Here is a 17,174-nt window from a genome sequence, read left to right as displayed (position 1 = left end):
GTCTGCTTGCGAAATGGTATATTTCTAGGGGACCCCCAATATTGTTGAGACCCTGGAATATGGAAATATTGAGTTTCCAGTCGCTGTAATCCAAAAGAAACCTTGAGTTCCAATCCACTGAGATGTTTGACTTCCCCGGTAGATATTCTGCTCTCAGAGCGATCTTGTGTTCCAGGCAGAACATCCAAAGTTTTTTGGCTAAATTTGAGAGATCTGGAAATTTGGTAGCTCCCATACTATTTATGTAGGCAACAGCGGACATATTGTCCATCTTCAGGACAACTGATCTGCCGTGGAGAGAGTGTCTGAAGCTCATTAAGGCGTAAAGACCAACTGTCAGTTCTAAGAAGTTCATGTGGTGAAAGCACTCCTCTTCCGACCAAATACCGCCCTTATTCTGGTCGTGTAGACAAGCACCCCAACCATGGAGGCTCGCATCTGATTCCAAAACAAACTCTGGTATAAAGCCAAACATTGCTTTGCCATTCCAAGCATCTTGGTTCTCTAGCCACCAGGCTAGTTCTGATCTGGCTTCTTGATCTAGGGTAATTAGATCTTCGTACTAAAGGCCAAATCTCGGAGCTCTCGCTTTTACTCTTTGAGGAGCTCGATAATTTAGGGGACCTTGGAAGATAGCTTGAATGTAGGAGGACAACATACCTAGCAACCTCGCTAGTTCTTTTAGGGTAAGATTTTCTTGTTTCAGGACATGTCTTATCTCCTTCCTGATCTTGGTAATTTTCTTTGAAGGTAGAAGGAGACCCTTTGTTTTATCCACCAAGAAACCTAGGAATTCCATAGTTTTGGAGAGAAACAGTATTGATTTTTCTTTGTTTGTTATAAATCCTGGACTTTCTAACAGATCCATTACAGTCTTTAGATCTAGGAGTATCTGAGAATGGTCTTGCGACAAAATAAGGATGTTGTCTAGATAGACAATTAGACGAATGCACCTCTCTTAAGGAAGAAGCAACAGTTCTCATAACCTTGGTGAAACACCAAGGGGCAGACGACAGCCCGAATGGTAGGACTTGAAACTGATAAAGGTTGTTCTTCCACAGGAACTGAAGGAAAGGTTGGTGAATCATGGCCATTTGAATTATAAAATAGGCATCTTTTAAGTCTAGTTTTACTAGCCAATCTCTTTCTAGAAGTTGATCCCTTAACAGATGGATGCCTTCCTTCTTGAAGTATGCGTTATCAAAAAAGAGAGAGGACCAGAAAGCTAGTCCTTATCCCCGGGGTTATATATGATTTAATTAAAAGGAGACTAGCTCAAGTATTTACGAAATTTACTAAAAGTAAAGGACTCTAGTACGTTTCGTCATGGGGTAGGAACACCTGGTGAGTGTGTTCATGAAGCCCTCACCCACCAACCTAGTTGGTGGCATGCTTCATCATCGGGCCCACCCAGTGACACCTAGCTTGTCCCGGGTGTTCTTCAACGCCTGATTACAGCGGAGCAGGTATGTTGCTGAGTGTGTGGTGAAGAGTGTTATGAAGGGGATGTTAAAACGGCTTGGCGGGGGTCCCAGTACCCAAGGGTAAATTAAACTTTAATACCTGGGCCTCCGTCAGCGGTTAAAAATAAGGCTGTTGGATGTTAGAGGCGAGTTACGACCTCCCACATCCGGTGGTGGGTCAACATGTTTCAGCCAGTGCCTTATGTATATGCTGGCTTTCTTCAGGACCTATATTAAAAAGTGAGTGTGATTAAACTAGTGGGTGTGTAATTCAGACTATGTGTATACACGCCCTAAAGTGTTTATCTATGTGTGAGAGGGGGATTCCCTTCTCAAAACACGCTAGATTTAGCAGTTTTTGACCTCAAGGTTGAGAGGTGGCAGGGGGTTGACCAGCTTTTCTGGGCAGAGCCTGCTCTGGACCTGTAGTGCCTCCTTCGCATACCGGTGTGCGAAGGAAGCACTACAGGTCCAGAGCAGGCTCTGCCCAGAAAAGCTGGTCAACCCCCTGCCACCTCTCAACCTTGAGGTCAAAAACTGCGAAAACTAGCGTGTTTTGAGAAGGGAATCCCCCTCTCACACATAGATAAACACTTTAGGGCGTGTATACACATAGTCTGAATTACACACCCACTAGTTTAATCACAATCACTTTTTAATTTAGGTCCTGAAGAAAGCCAGCATATACATAAGGCACTGGCTGAAACATGTTGACCCACCACCGGATGTGGGAGGTCGTAACTCGCCTCTAACATCCAACAGCCTTATTTTTAACCGCTGACGGAGGCCCAGGTATTAGAGTTTAATTTACCCTTGGGTACTGGGACCCCCGCCAAGCCGTTTTAACATCACCTTCATAACACTCTTCACCGCACACTCAGCAACATACCTGCTCCGCTGTAATCAGGCGTTGAAGCACACCCGGGACACGCTAGGTGTCACTGGGTGGGCCCGATGATGAAGCATGCCACCAACTAGGTTGGTGGGTAAGGGCTTCATGAACACACTCACCAGGTGTTCCTACCCCATGACGAAACGTACTAGAGTCCTTTCCTTCTTGAAGTGCCTGTAGACTAGGTATTTGTTTAGGTGTCTGAGATTTATAACTGGTTTCCAGCCTTTCTCTTTTTTCTCTACAAGGAAAAGAGTACTTGTAAATCTCATTGCTTCCAGAGAAACGTCCATTATAGCTCCTTTCTTGAGCGTAGACTAAATCTCCTCTTCTACAATTTTTTGATGGTCTATATCCTTTGGAAAGAAGGATTGAGTAGGGATTTCTGTAAAGTCTATCTTGAAACACTTGACAGTGTCTATAACCCAAGGATCCCGAGTAATTAATTTCCAGTTTTGAAAAAAGAACCTGAGACGCCCTCCCACCTTTTGGGGGAAAGGAGGGATAGGGAGAGAAGGGGTATAATACTCACTTTGTGGGTTGTTTAAGTTGGTGGATCCACGTGATCTGAAGCCTCTGTTGCGAGGGCCTCTCACTCTTTGTGGGTAAAATTGTTGAGGATTTGAACCTTGGTATCCTCTACCAAAAGAACGGACTCCTGATTAGGGCCTTTAGTTGAAGCGGCCGGAAGAAAGGCCCCTTCTTCCGGCCCGTCCAAAAATGTTGGAGTTGGAAACTTTTTCATATTTTGTTTGACTTTGTCCAGAGCTGTAAAAGTGGAAACGTATTTGCCAAGAGACTGGATTAGATCTTTTCCAAAAAGTAACCCTTTGGGATTCTGAGATGGTTCTTTGTCAGCCATATCGGAGAGTTTCGGGCTAATTTTGGTATGGACTACTCTTCTCCTTTCAGCGTTAAGGCTGGCGTTGGCGTTACCAAGAAGGATCATTGCCCTTTGGCTCCATCCCCTAATTAAGTTGGCATCAAGGGGTGTGCTGTTAATATGACTATCTTCGGCAGAGTCGATAATTCTGGATAGAGGACCCAGGATATCTAAAACGCAATCCTGGCAACCTTTCAGTGATCTCTCCATGCCTTTTCTTGGGTCTCTGCCAAGTTTAAAAAGAAATTTGATCAATTCCGGATCTAAGTTAGGTGTTTGGCATGCTTTGTCCGGAATAGTCGGTCTTGAGCATTCAGCTCTGAGCATATTTCTGGTATCCCTTTCCAAAAGGTTTCTCAGCCATTTTCTAATAAATTTAGTCACATGTTCCTGAGGCCACCATTCAGAGCTTCTCCGGTGTCTAATATTCAGCGGAGAGAACATTTCTTCCCCTAAAGGATTGGTGATACTGTCTTTAGAAGATGAAGGAGGATCTGCTTGGTTGGATTGTGATTTAAATTCTTGGTCGATATCGTCATCTAAATCAAGGACATATTCGTCCAGAATGTCCGAAGCCTCTTCGTCATTATTGATATCGTCATTATAAATATTATCATCTCCTATTTTAGGATGATCACTAAGATATGTTGTGCTGTTAGGGACACCACAATAGTTTGTGCCGCAAAGGACACCAAGGGAGTGTGAGGCGCGAAAGCCTCCATTATTCATTGAGGTTCTAAGACCTCCTGAAGCAATAGAGGTGCTAGGACTTCCTATCGTGCTCTTGGTGGTTGGAGGCTCAGTGTTTTTACTTTTTTCTGTCTTTTCCCCCCTTATATCAATCACATCGTCAGAGGTATGGGAGCTTAGTCCCTCAGATGTCTTGATCCTCAATTGGAAGGGATCTGTTAGAAGACATGACTTTGTTAAAAGTCTCGAACATGCTCAACCTCATTTTTCTTTGGATCATTTTCTTCAATACCTCATTATCCATATTGGGAATGGAAGCGACAGCCTCGTCTGAATCCATGTCAGACATTGTATAAAGACACTTAAAAAGTGGATTTAAGGATGAGGTCTTTTTATTTTATATATGACACAGTAGAAGTAGAAGTAAAATGCAGGCAGGAGGAAAGAGGGTTACAGATTAAATCCCACTTATTCCTTTAAATGTTAAAATAATGGGTAAACATATGGTGAAAATTGGCATCTATGACAGTAGAATATTACTGTCTGAGGCCTCACTGCCCTACGTGTGTCTCCTTCTTTATTTCCTTATGATTTTTTTTATATATCTCTCCTTTTTTGTTTCCTTTATATATTTAATGCACAAATCAGTAAAAGAATAAAGCTACTTGCGCAGGCTTCAAATTGGCATCAGCTGTCTTCGATCGGGGAAATGAGCAACTGACGCTCGCGAGCCCTGAAGAGCAGCTGATGCCGGTCTCCCTAGAAACAGGGACCTCCTGCTTGATCGCATAGGATCAGCTGGAGGAAAAGAAGGCATGGGGAGATTAGAGAAATGGCCCTAGGCAAGGCGCGCACAAAGCGTGCCGTTCTCCAAGGGTCATTCCTCTAATACCTTCGAGGAGCCTGGAGACGGTGAGATCTCTCATCATGGAGAGGGCGCCTATCGGAGGCAGTGAAGCATCTTGAAAATTTAAAGGAGGTAATACATTTAGTACAAAAAGTGCGCCACAAGGAAGCGAGAAAATTTAAGAATCGGTCCAAGTACTTGTAATAGAAGTGCGAATTGGGGTTAGTTGAAGGCAATGGTGAGGAAATCTACTGTTACGGAGTTATGAGAGTTGGGAAGAAGTTAATCTCCGAAAATTGGAGATTAGTAGGGAGGCAGGGTGCTAAGGCTTAGGAAGAAAATCACATGTTAGCAAAGTGAGAACAAAACAGATAAGCATAGGTGGCATATTGTGAATATAATCAACAATAAAGCGACTTACAAAAGATAAATAAGGCTCCAAGACAAATGTATAGAGTAGTAAAAAGTGTCAACTTATCTGCTCGGAGCTGCATTTAAAAGAGGCAGATTGTTGTTGGCTCATGCCTATTATATATTACTGGTGTTCTGGAACCTTTGCTTTATGATGTATGCGGCTGCTTGGAAAGTGTTATGCATAATGTAGCCTACGTTCTTTTAATAAAATTTTCCTGTGGCATGGCTTTAATTAAAGCAAATAGTCATACATCAACATGAGCTGATACATATGAAAGGCACTGAGATTTTGTTGCACTCGGTCTAGAGGAGAAGAGCAGCTTGTAATCAGGTCACCCAGTTAATGACAGACTGCTCCTCTCTCGTCTTGAGAACTACCTGTAATCCCTCGTTTGGCTGTGGTGCAACTTTAAGTGTTTAAACAGCCCCTTCCAAGAATCCAGTAATGAATAGAATCGAAGACAGAACGTTTTGTACTGCAGCTGTTTTTGTCTGTTCAAGGATCTTTGGTATCCTCCCTGTATTAGTGCAAAAAGCTCAAAAGAACTCTGATGGTATCAGAGGCAGATTTTCTCTGGTCGTTTGTTCAATTTAAGGGCTTAGGTGGTATTTACAACTTGATTAGGGAGAGCACCATCTTTGTGATTTGGGCACCTCATGGTGTGCGGGATTAGGAAGCGAAGGTATTTCCCTGGAACTTAGTGAAAGGCTCCGCCTGTCTGCCTTTTCTCTGTAGAAACTCGCAATCATGGGGCAGTTGTGTGCTTTCTTCCTCATTCAGTGTTCAGTAGGAATGTGCTGGTGGATTTTCTAATCTCCAGATTTAACGAATGCAGGTGGCAGTTGTTTCAATCCTAATGCATATACTTCCTCCTTCCCTTTAACATTCACCTTAGAGTTCACTTTTGCTTGGTTGCAGCCAAATGTATAACGATATTCCGCATGTGCTTAGCCCACATGCCTTCCGAAATCAGTCCTTTGAATGAATGTATCTTTTTTTTTCAAAACACATTTTATTAGTCTGCACAAATATAAATGCAAAGCCCCGAACCCCGGTTCTGTTGCACACAGCAATGGAATGAGCACAGCAGTGTCAGACATTTTCATACAAAACAAACACCCCCCTAGCTCCAGCCCCCTGTAGTCCGCCCACCTTTTCCAAATCCGAAAGTGCTTACGGGGGCAGCCCCTGGCTAGAAAGATAGGCTGCTCCAGCCCCATACAAAAGTCCATGCCATTCCTCCAGGCGGCCAGGGGCGGGGCCAGAGGTGCTTTCCAAGCTCTAGCTATGTCCCGCTTGGCCAGGGTCAGACCCAGTAGCAACAAATGACGTTTATATCGATTGCCTCCAACCCCCTCCATAACATGCAGCAAGGTTATTTTCGGTTCTCTAGACAGCTCCCACGCCAGCACTTCTGATAGACATCGAAAGACCATGGTCCAGAACCTATGCAGCGCCGGGCAATCCCAAGTTGTGTGCAGAAGTGTGCCTACCTCAGAGCCTCAGCGAAAGCATTCAGGGGACCCTATCATACCCGCCTTCCACAGGCGCTCCCTGGTGAAGTATGTGCGGTGGAGGTATTTAAATTGTATAAGTCTCAGACGTGTGGAAATCGCCGCCCCCCTGGGACTCGCCAGGGCCTCCATCCAGTCTTCCTCCTCTAATTCCCCAACATCCCCCACCCACGCCTCCCGCAACCTCTGTAGGTCCGAGGAACAGTGCTGCACCAGGGATTGGTATATACGGGACAGTTTTTTGTCCGGCAGTTCCCCCATAAACAACTGCTTCAAGTGGGCTAAAGCCTGGAAGGGTGTCTATGTCCGTCAGGTATGGTGTCCGTGCATGTCGGAGTTGGAGAAAGCGAAAGAATTGTGAACGGGGCATTCCAAAGTCATTCTGCAGATCTTGGAACGACTTCAAGATATCGCCCGACATCACGTTCCCCAGAGAGGAGACACCTATGGCGTCCCACCCGTCAAAACCCCTGAGGGTCAGCAATTGGGGCAAACGACCATTGTGCCAGAGGGGGGTCTCCCGAGTGAGAACGTTCCACCATCCCATCCGGCGCAGCGCCTGCCGCCAGACGGAGAAAACCACTTGCGTGGCGGATGGAAGACTCCGCCGAAGCGGTGCCAAGTACAGAAGGGCATGAATGGACAACGAACCCATAAGGTGGCGCTCAACAGCATATGCTCGATTTCCCCCCCTGTCCCCGTACCACCAATCATTGAGGACCAAGAGATGCGCTGCTTGATAGTACGAGAGTATATCAGAGGTAGCGAGGCCCCCATGTACGCGGATCGAAAGCATGTCCGTAGCGCAACCCTGACAGTCCCACCCTCCCACAGGAACCCGCCCAGGGCCGAATTAACTTGTTGAAACCAGCGAGGCAGAACGGGGTAGGGATGATTCTGTAGTTTATATACCAGTCGTGGGAGCGCCACCATTTTAAATATGGCCGACCTCCCAAAAATGGACAATGGCATGCGACTCCATGCCTTCATATCCTCCCGCTTGCGGTCCCAAATCGGGGCAATGTTACGAGCACGGGAGACCCCCGCATCCTCGGACAGAAAGACTCCCAGGTACTTCATTCCTCCGGAGGCCAACTGTAAACCAGCCGCCCAGTCACCCACCGGTCGCCCGCCGCCCAGCACCCACAAGGTGGATTTACCCGGGTTCACATAGAGGTCAGAGGACTCCCCGAAGATCTGTAAGATGCGCAGCAGCCGTGGCCCCGACCGATCAAGATCTGTGAGAAAGAACAATACGTCATCAGCGTATAACGCTATCTTATCCGTAAGGCCCGGGGACCAGCGAAAGCCCCTAAGCTGGGCATCTATGCGCACCCACGTGGTTAAAGGCTCCATGGTCAGCGTGAATAGGTATGGGGAAAGGGGACACCCCTGCCGTGTACCCCTCGGAACCGAAAAGGGCCGGGACAACGCACCCCCGACTCGCACGGAGGCCGTGAGACCGGTGTACAACAGCTGCACGTAGGCCAAAAAGCAAGGGCCTATATTAAGGCGGCGCAGCAGGGCAAACGGGTAGGTCCAACTTAGGGAATCAAAAGCCCGGTCCATGTCTGCCAAGAACAAGGCAGCCCGCTCATCCAGAGTCCTCCAGGCCGAGACCGCCACCTGTGCACGCCTGATATTGTGTCGGGTGGCCCTCCGGGGCATAAAGCCTGCCTGGTCGGGGTGGAACAGGTCCGTAATATGGGGCTTGAGCCTATTGGCTAGGGACTTGGCCATGATCTTGGCTTCCGTATTGATCAGCGATATCGGGCGGTAGGACGCGTGGCTCTCCGGAGGCCGTCCCGGCTTCAGGAAAACCACCACGTCGGCATGTCTCCAATCCTGTGGGAGCACCCCACAGTCCCGCGCCTCCTCGATCACCTGGCGCAGGCGTGGGCCCAGCTGCACATGAAATCGTTTAAAAAACTCGCAAGGGAACCCGTTGGGGCCCGGCGCCTTACCCGGGTTGAGCTCGCCTAGGGCAGAGCCCAGCTCCTCATCCGTGAAGGGCTTGTCTAACAGATCCCAAACCTCATCCGAGACCGACAGCGGGGGGAGATCCTCAATGAACCGCTGAACAGTCTCAGCAGGTAGGCACTCCAGAGGCGCGTACAGTCCCTCAAAATATGCTGCGAAGCTCTCCGCGATATCCGACGGCTCTGAGATCGGCAAACCCGCCGGGTCCAACAGCCAGGGCAGCGGCTGGGCATGGAGTGCCCTGACGCAGGCGGTGTAGCATCTTACAGGACTTGTCCCCCCATTGATACACCCGACTACGAGTGGCTAGCCAGCCCTGCCTCGCCTCCTCAAGTAACACCGCCGTGTAGTGCTGCTGGGCTAGGACCAATTGCCGCCCTATCAATCTACCACTCTCCTCCCTACACCTACGTTCCAGCGTTTCCAGCTCCGCTTCCCGCCGCACCAGATCCCGCCGTCCCTCCGCCCGAGCCGCGACGCACCAGATGTCCACCCCGCGTATGGTAGGTTTGAGGGCCTACAAAAAATGTTGTGAGGAAGGGCACTCCTCATTCAATATCTCTACTTGTTTATATAGAAAATATGTTCAAAGCGTGCTGCGGAGGTGCGCGCAATGTCCTGATTGCGCCTGAAACTTGAAATTATAACCAAGCGTACCCGCTTGTCCTCTGCGCACTGTTGCTCCTCCCAGTTGGGTATACGAAAAGTTCAACAAATATGTATCAAAAGATTCCACACATAGTTAGATTGCGATTTCAATCAGTGTATTTTTTACTTCAATTGTTTACTGAACGTTAATAATCCATTAGAATATTATTCAAATTCATAATATCCGATATACATGTGCATTGCATTCATTTTTGGAGGTCCAATGTTTTAATTTTTTACAAGGGATGCTTAAATGCCCAATGCATTTCGGGCCCCACGGCCCTTCATCAGGGGCTATACCTAAAAAAATAATGAAAATGATACTTTTACTCAACTCATCAAATTTTCAATGACATAGGTTGCAGTGTCAAACATCCTAAATGCATTACTCAAACTCATTCTTGTGCTTAGAATGTGGTATTAAAGAAACCATAAACATATGATTTGTATGCATGATTGACCAAAGGAACAACATGAAAATAATATTCTTGTGCTCAAAACCAAAATTTTGTGCTTTAAAACCAAAGAACTTGTGCATGAAACGCTATCACATCAAATTATTTCGAAAAACTCACACTGTGCTCAGTAAAGAAAGAAAAAAGTCGTGAAAGAAGTGTAACCTGAAATATACTGTATAAAAGAATACTAAATCTGTCATGACTCCTAACCGTGCTCTTATCTCTGTCAATGCCTCATAAGGATACAGACTGCCTCTATGGCCCGATAAACCTTGGAATAAAAGCATAAGTTCACATTTGGCCACGTTTTAAGATGCACAATACCACATATATAAAACATAGTAGAAACTAACTGACATGTGTCCGATAACCCAAAGTTATCAAACGAGTAACTGAAAAACGCTAATGACACACATCACACACCTTGATTTAAAACGGACCATCCAGCGGTGTAAGTTTCACTTGGAGAAAATATACCTTGCTGTTTAACCACGGCGTGTATCGCTGGTCTGTTTAAATAAACGAAGATACACGTAATTACTATGCTGTGTCCAAAGGAAAGTAACACCAAAAGGTGGACCCTCCCGCCTTGTTAAAGTAACCCTCAGTACCTTGATCGGGAAAACTGCTTTATAACCGTGAACTCAGCCGCCCGCCATTTGGCAAACACTCGGTGTAAACAACCATCTTACCCGCTCCCGTTATAACCTAAGATGCATGGATATAGAAATGGGACTTGCTCACTGACCGCAAGTTACTAACAAAAACAAAACCGGCACACCATCTTGTAGTGTGTAAATGAAGTATAATAGCGCTAAAAGAAATATAAACGTGGGAAATCGAAAGTAGAGAGAAAACATGGAAAAGGTGTGATTCATGTTAAACGCACGTTATTCACAATATACATAAAAATTCAATCATGCATAATGGGCGAACACAATTATATCAAGGAACATAATTGACCCATGACTGAGCTCAGCATTGCGTGCTCTCGGGTTCGGGGCAGTATTTACAAGAAACAACCTAAATCCATTCTATCATTGATCCCTTTGGAATCCTGGGTATCTAAGGGCCTCCCAAATGATCGTCTGGGAATCCACTGAGTTATGATTGGAGGTTAAATAACAGTCAATTTCCCGAGCCATATGGTCTCTATAGGGGGCCTGTAATAGCTGCCATCCGGACATGCGCCAACGGAACGGGAACCCAGCCGGGTCTATTCTAAATGTAAGGGCCACCGGCGAATGATCTGACAGAGCCCTTGGTAGGATATCAGAGGCCACAATCCTCTGTGCCTTATCACCCTTAGTGATAAACAGGTAATCCAGCCTGGAGAACGATCCATGCACTGAGGAGAAATAAGTATACTCTCGGCTTGCGCCGTGTCGAAACCTCCAGACGTCTGTCCAGTCCAATCCCGTTGCAAGGGCCCGGAGCTTGGTGGGGGGTCCCTCTACGTCTACATCCGCGCCAGTCGTCCCCCTCTGCCACCGATCCAGGCGCAGGTCCATCACATCGTTCCAGTCGCCCCCAACCACAGCCAGGGTGTCGGGCATGCCACTCCAGAGGGACATGACCTTCTCCACCAGAGGCCACTGTAGCGGCGGCAGGGCGTAGACACTGCCAAGAGTCACCCTATCTCCCCCAACCTTCCCTTGGACAAAGATGTACCTATCCTGTGGATCAGACCAACTCTGCTCATGTGTATAGGAGAGTCTGCGATGTATGAGGACTGCAACCCCCCGGGAGCCCCTTGTAAAGCCTGCATGGAAAACATGGGCGTACCCAAAACGTTGAAGGCAAAGCGCTTTTGTTCCCAGCAAGTGGGTCACCTGGAGCATTAAGACATCAGCCCCGGCTCTCTTAGCATAGCGGAGCACTGCCCCCGCTTCACCTTGTCTAGAACCCCCCGCACATTACAACTAACAATCCGCACTGTGCCCGGAGCTACCTGCCCCCCACTCTGAGCAGACAACATTTGACAATGACACTGTATGAGCCACGAAGGCCCCAACGGTCTAGCATGCATACAACCCAAAATACAGACAGCAGCAGATGAAGCGCAACGAAACCCCCCCCCCCCCCCCAACTCAACCACCAACTTCCACCCCGCACCTTCCAACCTGGAAGCACCTGTCACGGTCGGATCGCGGCCTGGCCCCCAACGGGGAGCCGAGAGCCACCCCCTCCAATGGATCCCCCGAACACACCCCATAACTAGGGAGAAACCCGTCTGCCCCTCATACAACTCTCCCCACCCCCCAACGCCATCCCCACCAATCAAGTTCACCAGAAGTAGGCAGTCCCCATAAATCAGTTCAGCATGTCCCAGGACTGCGGTCCCAAAGGTCTCTATCATTATCCAACATCCCCACCGGACAAATATACTTTACGTTAGCCATATAGTAGTTCCGGAGTCAGGGGTCCGTGAGGTAGGACAGGGGCGTCCTTCTTGTTCGCCGCCGCACCCCCAGATTTGGAGCGCCTCCGTAACCTGGACCTCCAGTTGCTCCGGCTGCGAGATCGACGGGGGGTCTGCCCCTGCGCCCCACTCGACGAAGAATCTGAGTCTCGGCACGGCAGTGTATGCACCCTAATTTTCGCTGTTTCATCAGTCCAGTGGAACACTTCCTCCGGGGTATCAAAGAACAGGGTGCGGGACTGATAAACCACTCTCAGGCGGGCTGGATACAGTAGAGCATACGGAAGTTTAAGATCCCGTAGGCATGCCATTGCCGCCGCAAATGACTGCCTCTGCTGCTGGACGAGCCTAGTATAGTCCGGGAAAATAAGGATCTTGTGATTGTCATACATGAGTGGCTCCTTCTCCCGTGCCTGACGTAGGATAACGTCCCTATCGTGGTAGTTTAACAGTTTGGCGATCACCGATCGGGGACGGGATCCCTCCGGCGGCTTTTGTATAAGGGCCCTGTGCGCCCGCTCCACCACGAAGCATTTGGAAAGGGAGTCAGGCGGGAGCCATCCCTCTAGCCACTGAGTCAGGAACTTCTCCATGTTGCCCTTCTCGCAGCCCTCCGGGAACCCCACGAACCTCAGGTTGTGAACGAATGTATCTTTAGCACGCAAGTTGTTGAACCGATTTGCCGTAGGGGGGCCGCTGGATTTTGGAATCGTTTCATTTACTATTCCAACTCTAGTCTGCACAACAGTAGGGAAGGCGTTGGACTTTAAATCCAACACCATTCCACCAATTCGCCCCCCTAAAGCAAGTAATTGGAACGACTTGCATTCTGAACGAATGAATTCTAAAGACATGTTTATTATATTGCCGGTCCTGTGAAGATACAGCGTTTTATCGACTTCGTCCTAAAGGACATTTCCCCTGCAACCAGTGTGATCAGAAAGGAGATGGGACTCAAAGGTAATAATTCTGCGACTATGCTCCACCTGCAGAAACAGCGAGTTGTAGCATTGTTTCACATGACAGCCTACGAGTCCGCAGCTGGAAGTCTGCAGCAAAGAAGCTGCTTGCACATTCCTTTTTTTTCCAGATAGGTTAGGAAGTCAACTACTTGTGCATTATTGGGGGTTGAGATCCAGCGAAAAAATATGAATTTAATTTGACTTGAAGAGATAATGTATTAAGCAACACATATAGATAGGGCGGTTCCTTGACTGCTTTCTCCAATGCTCTCCCTTGAGCCAGTTGCCACTTTCTTCCACTCTGTCAAGGTCTGGGTTTAATTTAAGGCATCTAGGCCCCAGCATCAGAAGTATATGTCTGAAAGTAGATGCTGAATTACATTTTTCTGTTGTGTGATTTTTGCATCATCAGTCAATTGATGGCCAAATAGCTTACCTGAATTCTCTTGTCTAAGTAGACCTCATTCTGCAAAATTGGTAGTTTGAGAACGTGTTAATCTAGTCTTCTGTAAAATTTGATTGTACGCCTTTAGTGTATGTCTTGCAATTTCAGATGTCTATTCACAAGACTTGTCAAATTAGAATTAACATGTTTTCTATATGGTGTCATTAGGACCGAACAGTTTTTTAAGATTGTGTCTTGTCTTTCCAGGTACAGACTTGCCGCAGGAACTAGTGAGAAGATCCAGCTCAGTTCTCTCATAGCTGCTTTTCAAGTGACTCGTGACATCATCGTTGCTGAAGCTTGACCTCGCTGCCAATGTTGAAGAACATTATTTTGCATGTGTTCAGCGGCCCAAAAACAGCACTCAAACTTTGCAGATTTCTGGAAATAAAAGAACGTTCTTATTTTTGTGAATAGTGGAAGGATCTGAAACAATTTTGAAGAGACTGAAGTGTGATAACTTATGAAACATCGCCAGAAGGACCTCAGTGTTTCCTGTTTTTTTTATAGTTTTACATTTGAACTGTGGAACTCATTTCAAACTTTGATTGTCAGATGTATACAGTAGTCTGGACTTGAATGTTTGGACTCTATTTGCTTTTGCTCAGTAAAGCAATGAAATGTTACTGAAAATACAAGAATGTGTTGTCATACTTTGCTTTGAGATAAGGTCATCAACGAGAAAACAGCTGCAGCCACCAGAGCTTGAACAATCAGAAAATGATTTAAGTTAAGAATGTTTATTCTTCGACTCAAGTGCTAATTGGAATAAGGGAAATATACATTTTAGATTGATATTAGTAAGTATGATACATCTATGAAAAGTGGCTACCAAGGAAGAGTAATAATTAAATTAAGATATCGTATGTGTGAGCGCTATAAAATTAAAGATAAGGCGTACCACGCAAGAGGTTGAAAAAAATGTATAAAGTTTGTCATTAATTTATAGTCTAAGCTTTTACACAGCCCTCTTTATACATTAGTCTGTATTGTCATTCACATTTTACTTCTGCTCACCACATTAAGCCTGGAGCAGTGGGTCAGCTTACTTTATCCATTGGCTATTTTCATTGTGAGGCAGGGCATTTTACCTGTGTACTTATGCAGAGTTACACAAAAAATGAATGAATTGGGGGGCCAAAGTCTCCTTTGATTTATTTTTTCCTTTTATAACTTACACATTTTTATAATTGGTTTCGGGAGGGACCTGACACTGCGACTAGGTCCTCGCAGTCGCTTGCAGTGTACTGTCTCTTGCATGTGCACAACTAGTGATGGCTATCTTGAAAAGCTTTCAGAATAATTCCCAAGATGAACACCCGTGCGCACGCTTGCATGCAAGCACACAGTAGGGCATGCTGGAATGGTTTTTGTTGTAGTTGATGACAAAAAACATTACAAGATTGCCATCCATTCGTAAGCATGCACATATGGACAACTTTGAATTATTTTTCCTAAAATATGGCAAGAAAACATTCAGAGATGGTAGGCGTAAGGAAGTGTCCACTTACCTAATTATTTAGCTCTGCAGTTGTATGCATAGGCTATACATTTATAATGAGATGTGAACACTGAGGCCTGATTCACAAAGGTGAGCTTATACATTTGTGTAAGTTTACACATGCTGTAGTCACTTTACTACTTTTTGGTATTCACAAACTGAGTTTAATTTTACTAGTAGTGAAGCTACTAGTACTAAATGTACTACTTTTTCATATTCGAAAATTACAAGTGTAAAGTTACTACAGCACATGTAAACTTAAACAAAAGTGTAAGCTTATAATGTTAAGTCTGGCCCAGAGGCATGCCACACGGTAAGATGATTGTAATTGTATTTATATAGCGCTAACTACCCCTGACAAGACTTTAAAGCGCTATTTGGTGAGTAGCACGCTACTCCGGAACCCAAAAAGGATTAGTGGTTGATTAGTATAGGGAAATGTGAGTTAATTTGAGTGGTGGGTATGTGAGTCTGATAGTTGGATCGGATAGGCTAATGGAGGAGAGGGATAGGTCTAGAGAGTGGTTTTTGGGAGATCATAGTAATAAGATGAGGTTTGGGATGAGTAAAAGGAGAGATTGAGGGAAGAGTCTCTAGAAATGGATTTGGGAGATTATAGTTTTAAAATGACGTTTGGGGTGATCGAAGGAAGGGAGAGTCAAGTAAGGGTTATTTTGGAGAAACTAGTAGTAGAATGAGGTTTGGCATAGATCAGGGAGTGGAGGTATTGGGTGAGATATAGGGTAGTGCATTGGAGAGAGGCAAAGATGTTTAATTTTATTTTTTCTCCTACATTATGAGTAAAGTAATAAATACATAGATACCGAAGTACATAGAGAGGGTATGCATGTATAAGGAAGATAGTATATCAAGATTTCAGTTGTATTTTTATAAACTCAGATTTTCAAGTGTTGCTGTACTTTAAGCTAATTTATTTGTGTATTTTTTACCTATTTTAACCCCTTGGGCGCGGCCGCGATTCTGCGCCTGTGCGGCGTTTTTCGAAGTGGACGGGTTTATGACGACCCCCAGCCGTCATCAGCACACGAGCCCCGTGATGCTTGACGGCTGGGGGCCGTCATCAGCATCGAAGGGGTTAATGTCCTAAATATTTCAATAGTGAAGCAATTGTAGATAACAATTTTATTTACATATTGTGATAGATAAATAAAACTGAGACCCATAAGCATCTAATAAATTAACTTCTATGACTACTATGTAGAGACCTATAGATATGCGAAGCATAGAATTATATAAGTTAACCAGTTATGTGTAGATTTGTTAAGCAGACTTAAATATATACTAAAAAATAAAATTGATTATTCATATTTGTATAAACAAATACACATATCTAGATACGTACATATAATCATATTATAAATGTTTATGTGCACAGGGATATGCTTCAGATTAGTTTTGTATTGTCCTGGTTATGTAGAAAACCGCTAACTCGTGAGTAGTCTTCTGAAGATAATATAGTTATCCGTGGATCTTATATTTGAGGGCATTGAGTTCCAAAGTTTGGCTGCTTGAACAGCAAAAGATGTGCCACCTATGGGTTTTTTCTTGTATGGTGGGATTTTGAGGCATAGTGCCAAACTGGAGTAGAGGTTCCTTTGTTGAATGTATTTGGTGATTTTATTTCTAATGAAAAGTGGTCCTGTTCCATGTATTCCTTTATGGGTGAGGCAAAGCAAATTGAAGGTGGATCTTCTGGCAACCAATGTAGGACCCTCAAGGCAGGGTAGATGTGGTCTTGTGGCTTTACTTGTCGGAGTAGTCTGGCAGCAGAATTCCGAATCTGTTGTAGGCTTTTCATAGTTGATAAAGATGATCTGTGGTAGATGCCATTGGTATAATCAAGTTTAGATATTACAAGGGAGATAAATTAATGGTTGTATGAGATCAGTTTCACAAATTGAGATCTTGCTGCTCAGAAAGAGTCAAACAGTTTTAGCAATTTACCCTTTATTCCAATTCCTGAAGACAGAAACATGTGGCTGATAGTGTGAAACACTGCCTCAGTATCTGTTGTTGCCATTTAGAATCCCGTC

General features: G+C 45.5%; 2 protein-coding genes across 2 annotated transcripts in view; one reads left to right on the top strand and one right to left on the bottom strand.

The window, feature by feature from the left end:
* Positions 1-16,039, top strand: part of RFC5 (replication factor C subunit 5) — a 149,758-nt gene extending 133,719 nt beyond the window's left edge. The window contains exon 11 of the mRNA XM_078667118.1: positions 13,827-16,039. Within this exon, the coding sequence (XP_078523244.1) occupies positions 13,827-13,923 (97 nt within the window). The 3' untranslated portion in view covers positions 13,924-16,039. The remainder of the gene's footprint in view (positions 1-13,826) is intronic.
* The window catches only part of WSB2 (WD repeat and SOCS box containing 2), a 366,828-nt gene that overhangs the window by 1,533 nt on the left and 348,121 nt on the right, over positions 1-17,174 (bottom strand). The window lies entirely within an intron of this gene.

The sequence above is a fragment of the Lissotriton helveticus genome, chromosome 11, assembly GCF_964261635.1.
Source record: "Lissotriton helveticus chromosome 11, aLisHel1.1, whole genome shotgun sequence".
Lineage (NCBI taxonomy): Eukaryota > Metazoa > Chordata > Amphibia > Caudata > Salamandridae > Lissotriton > Lissotriton helveticus.
The sequence above is the reverse complement of the archived record's forward strand: the minus strand, read 5'-3'. Positions and strand labels throughout refer to the sequence as shown.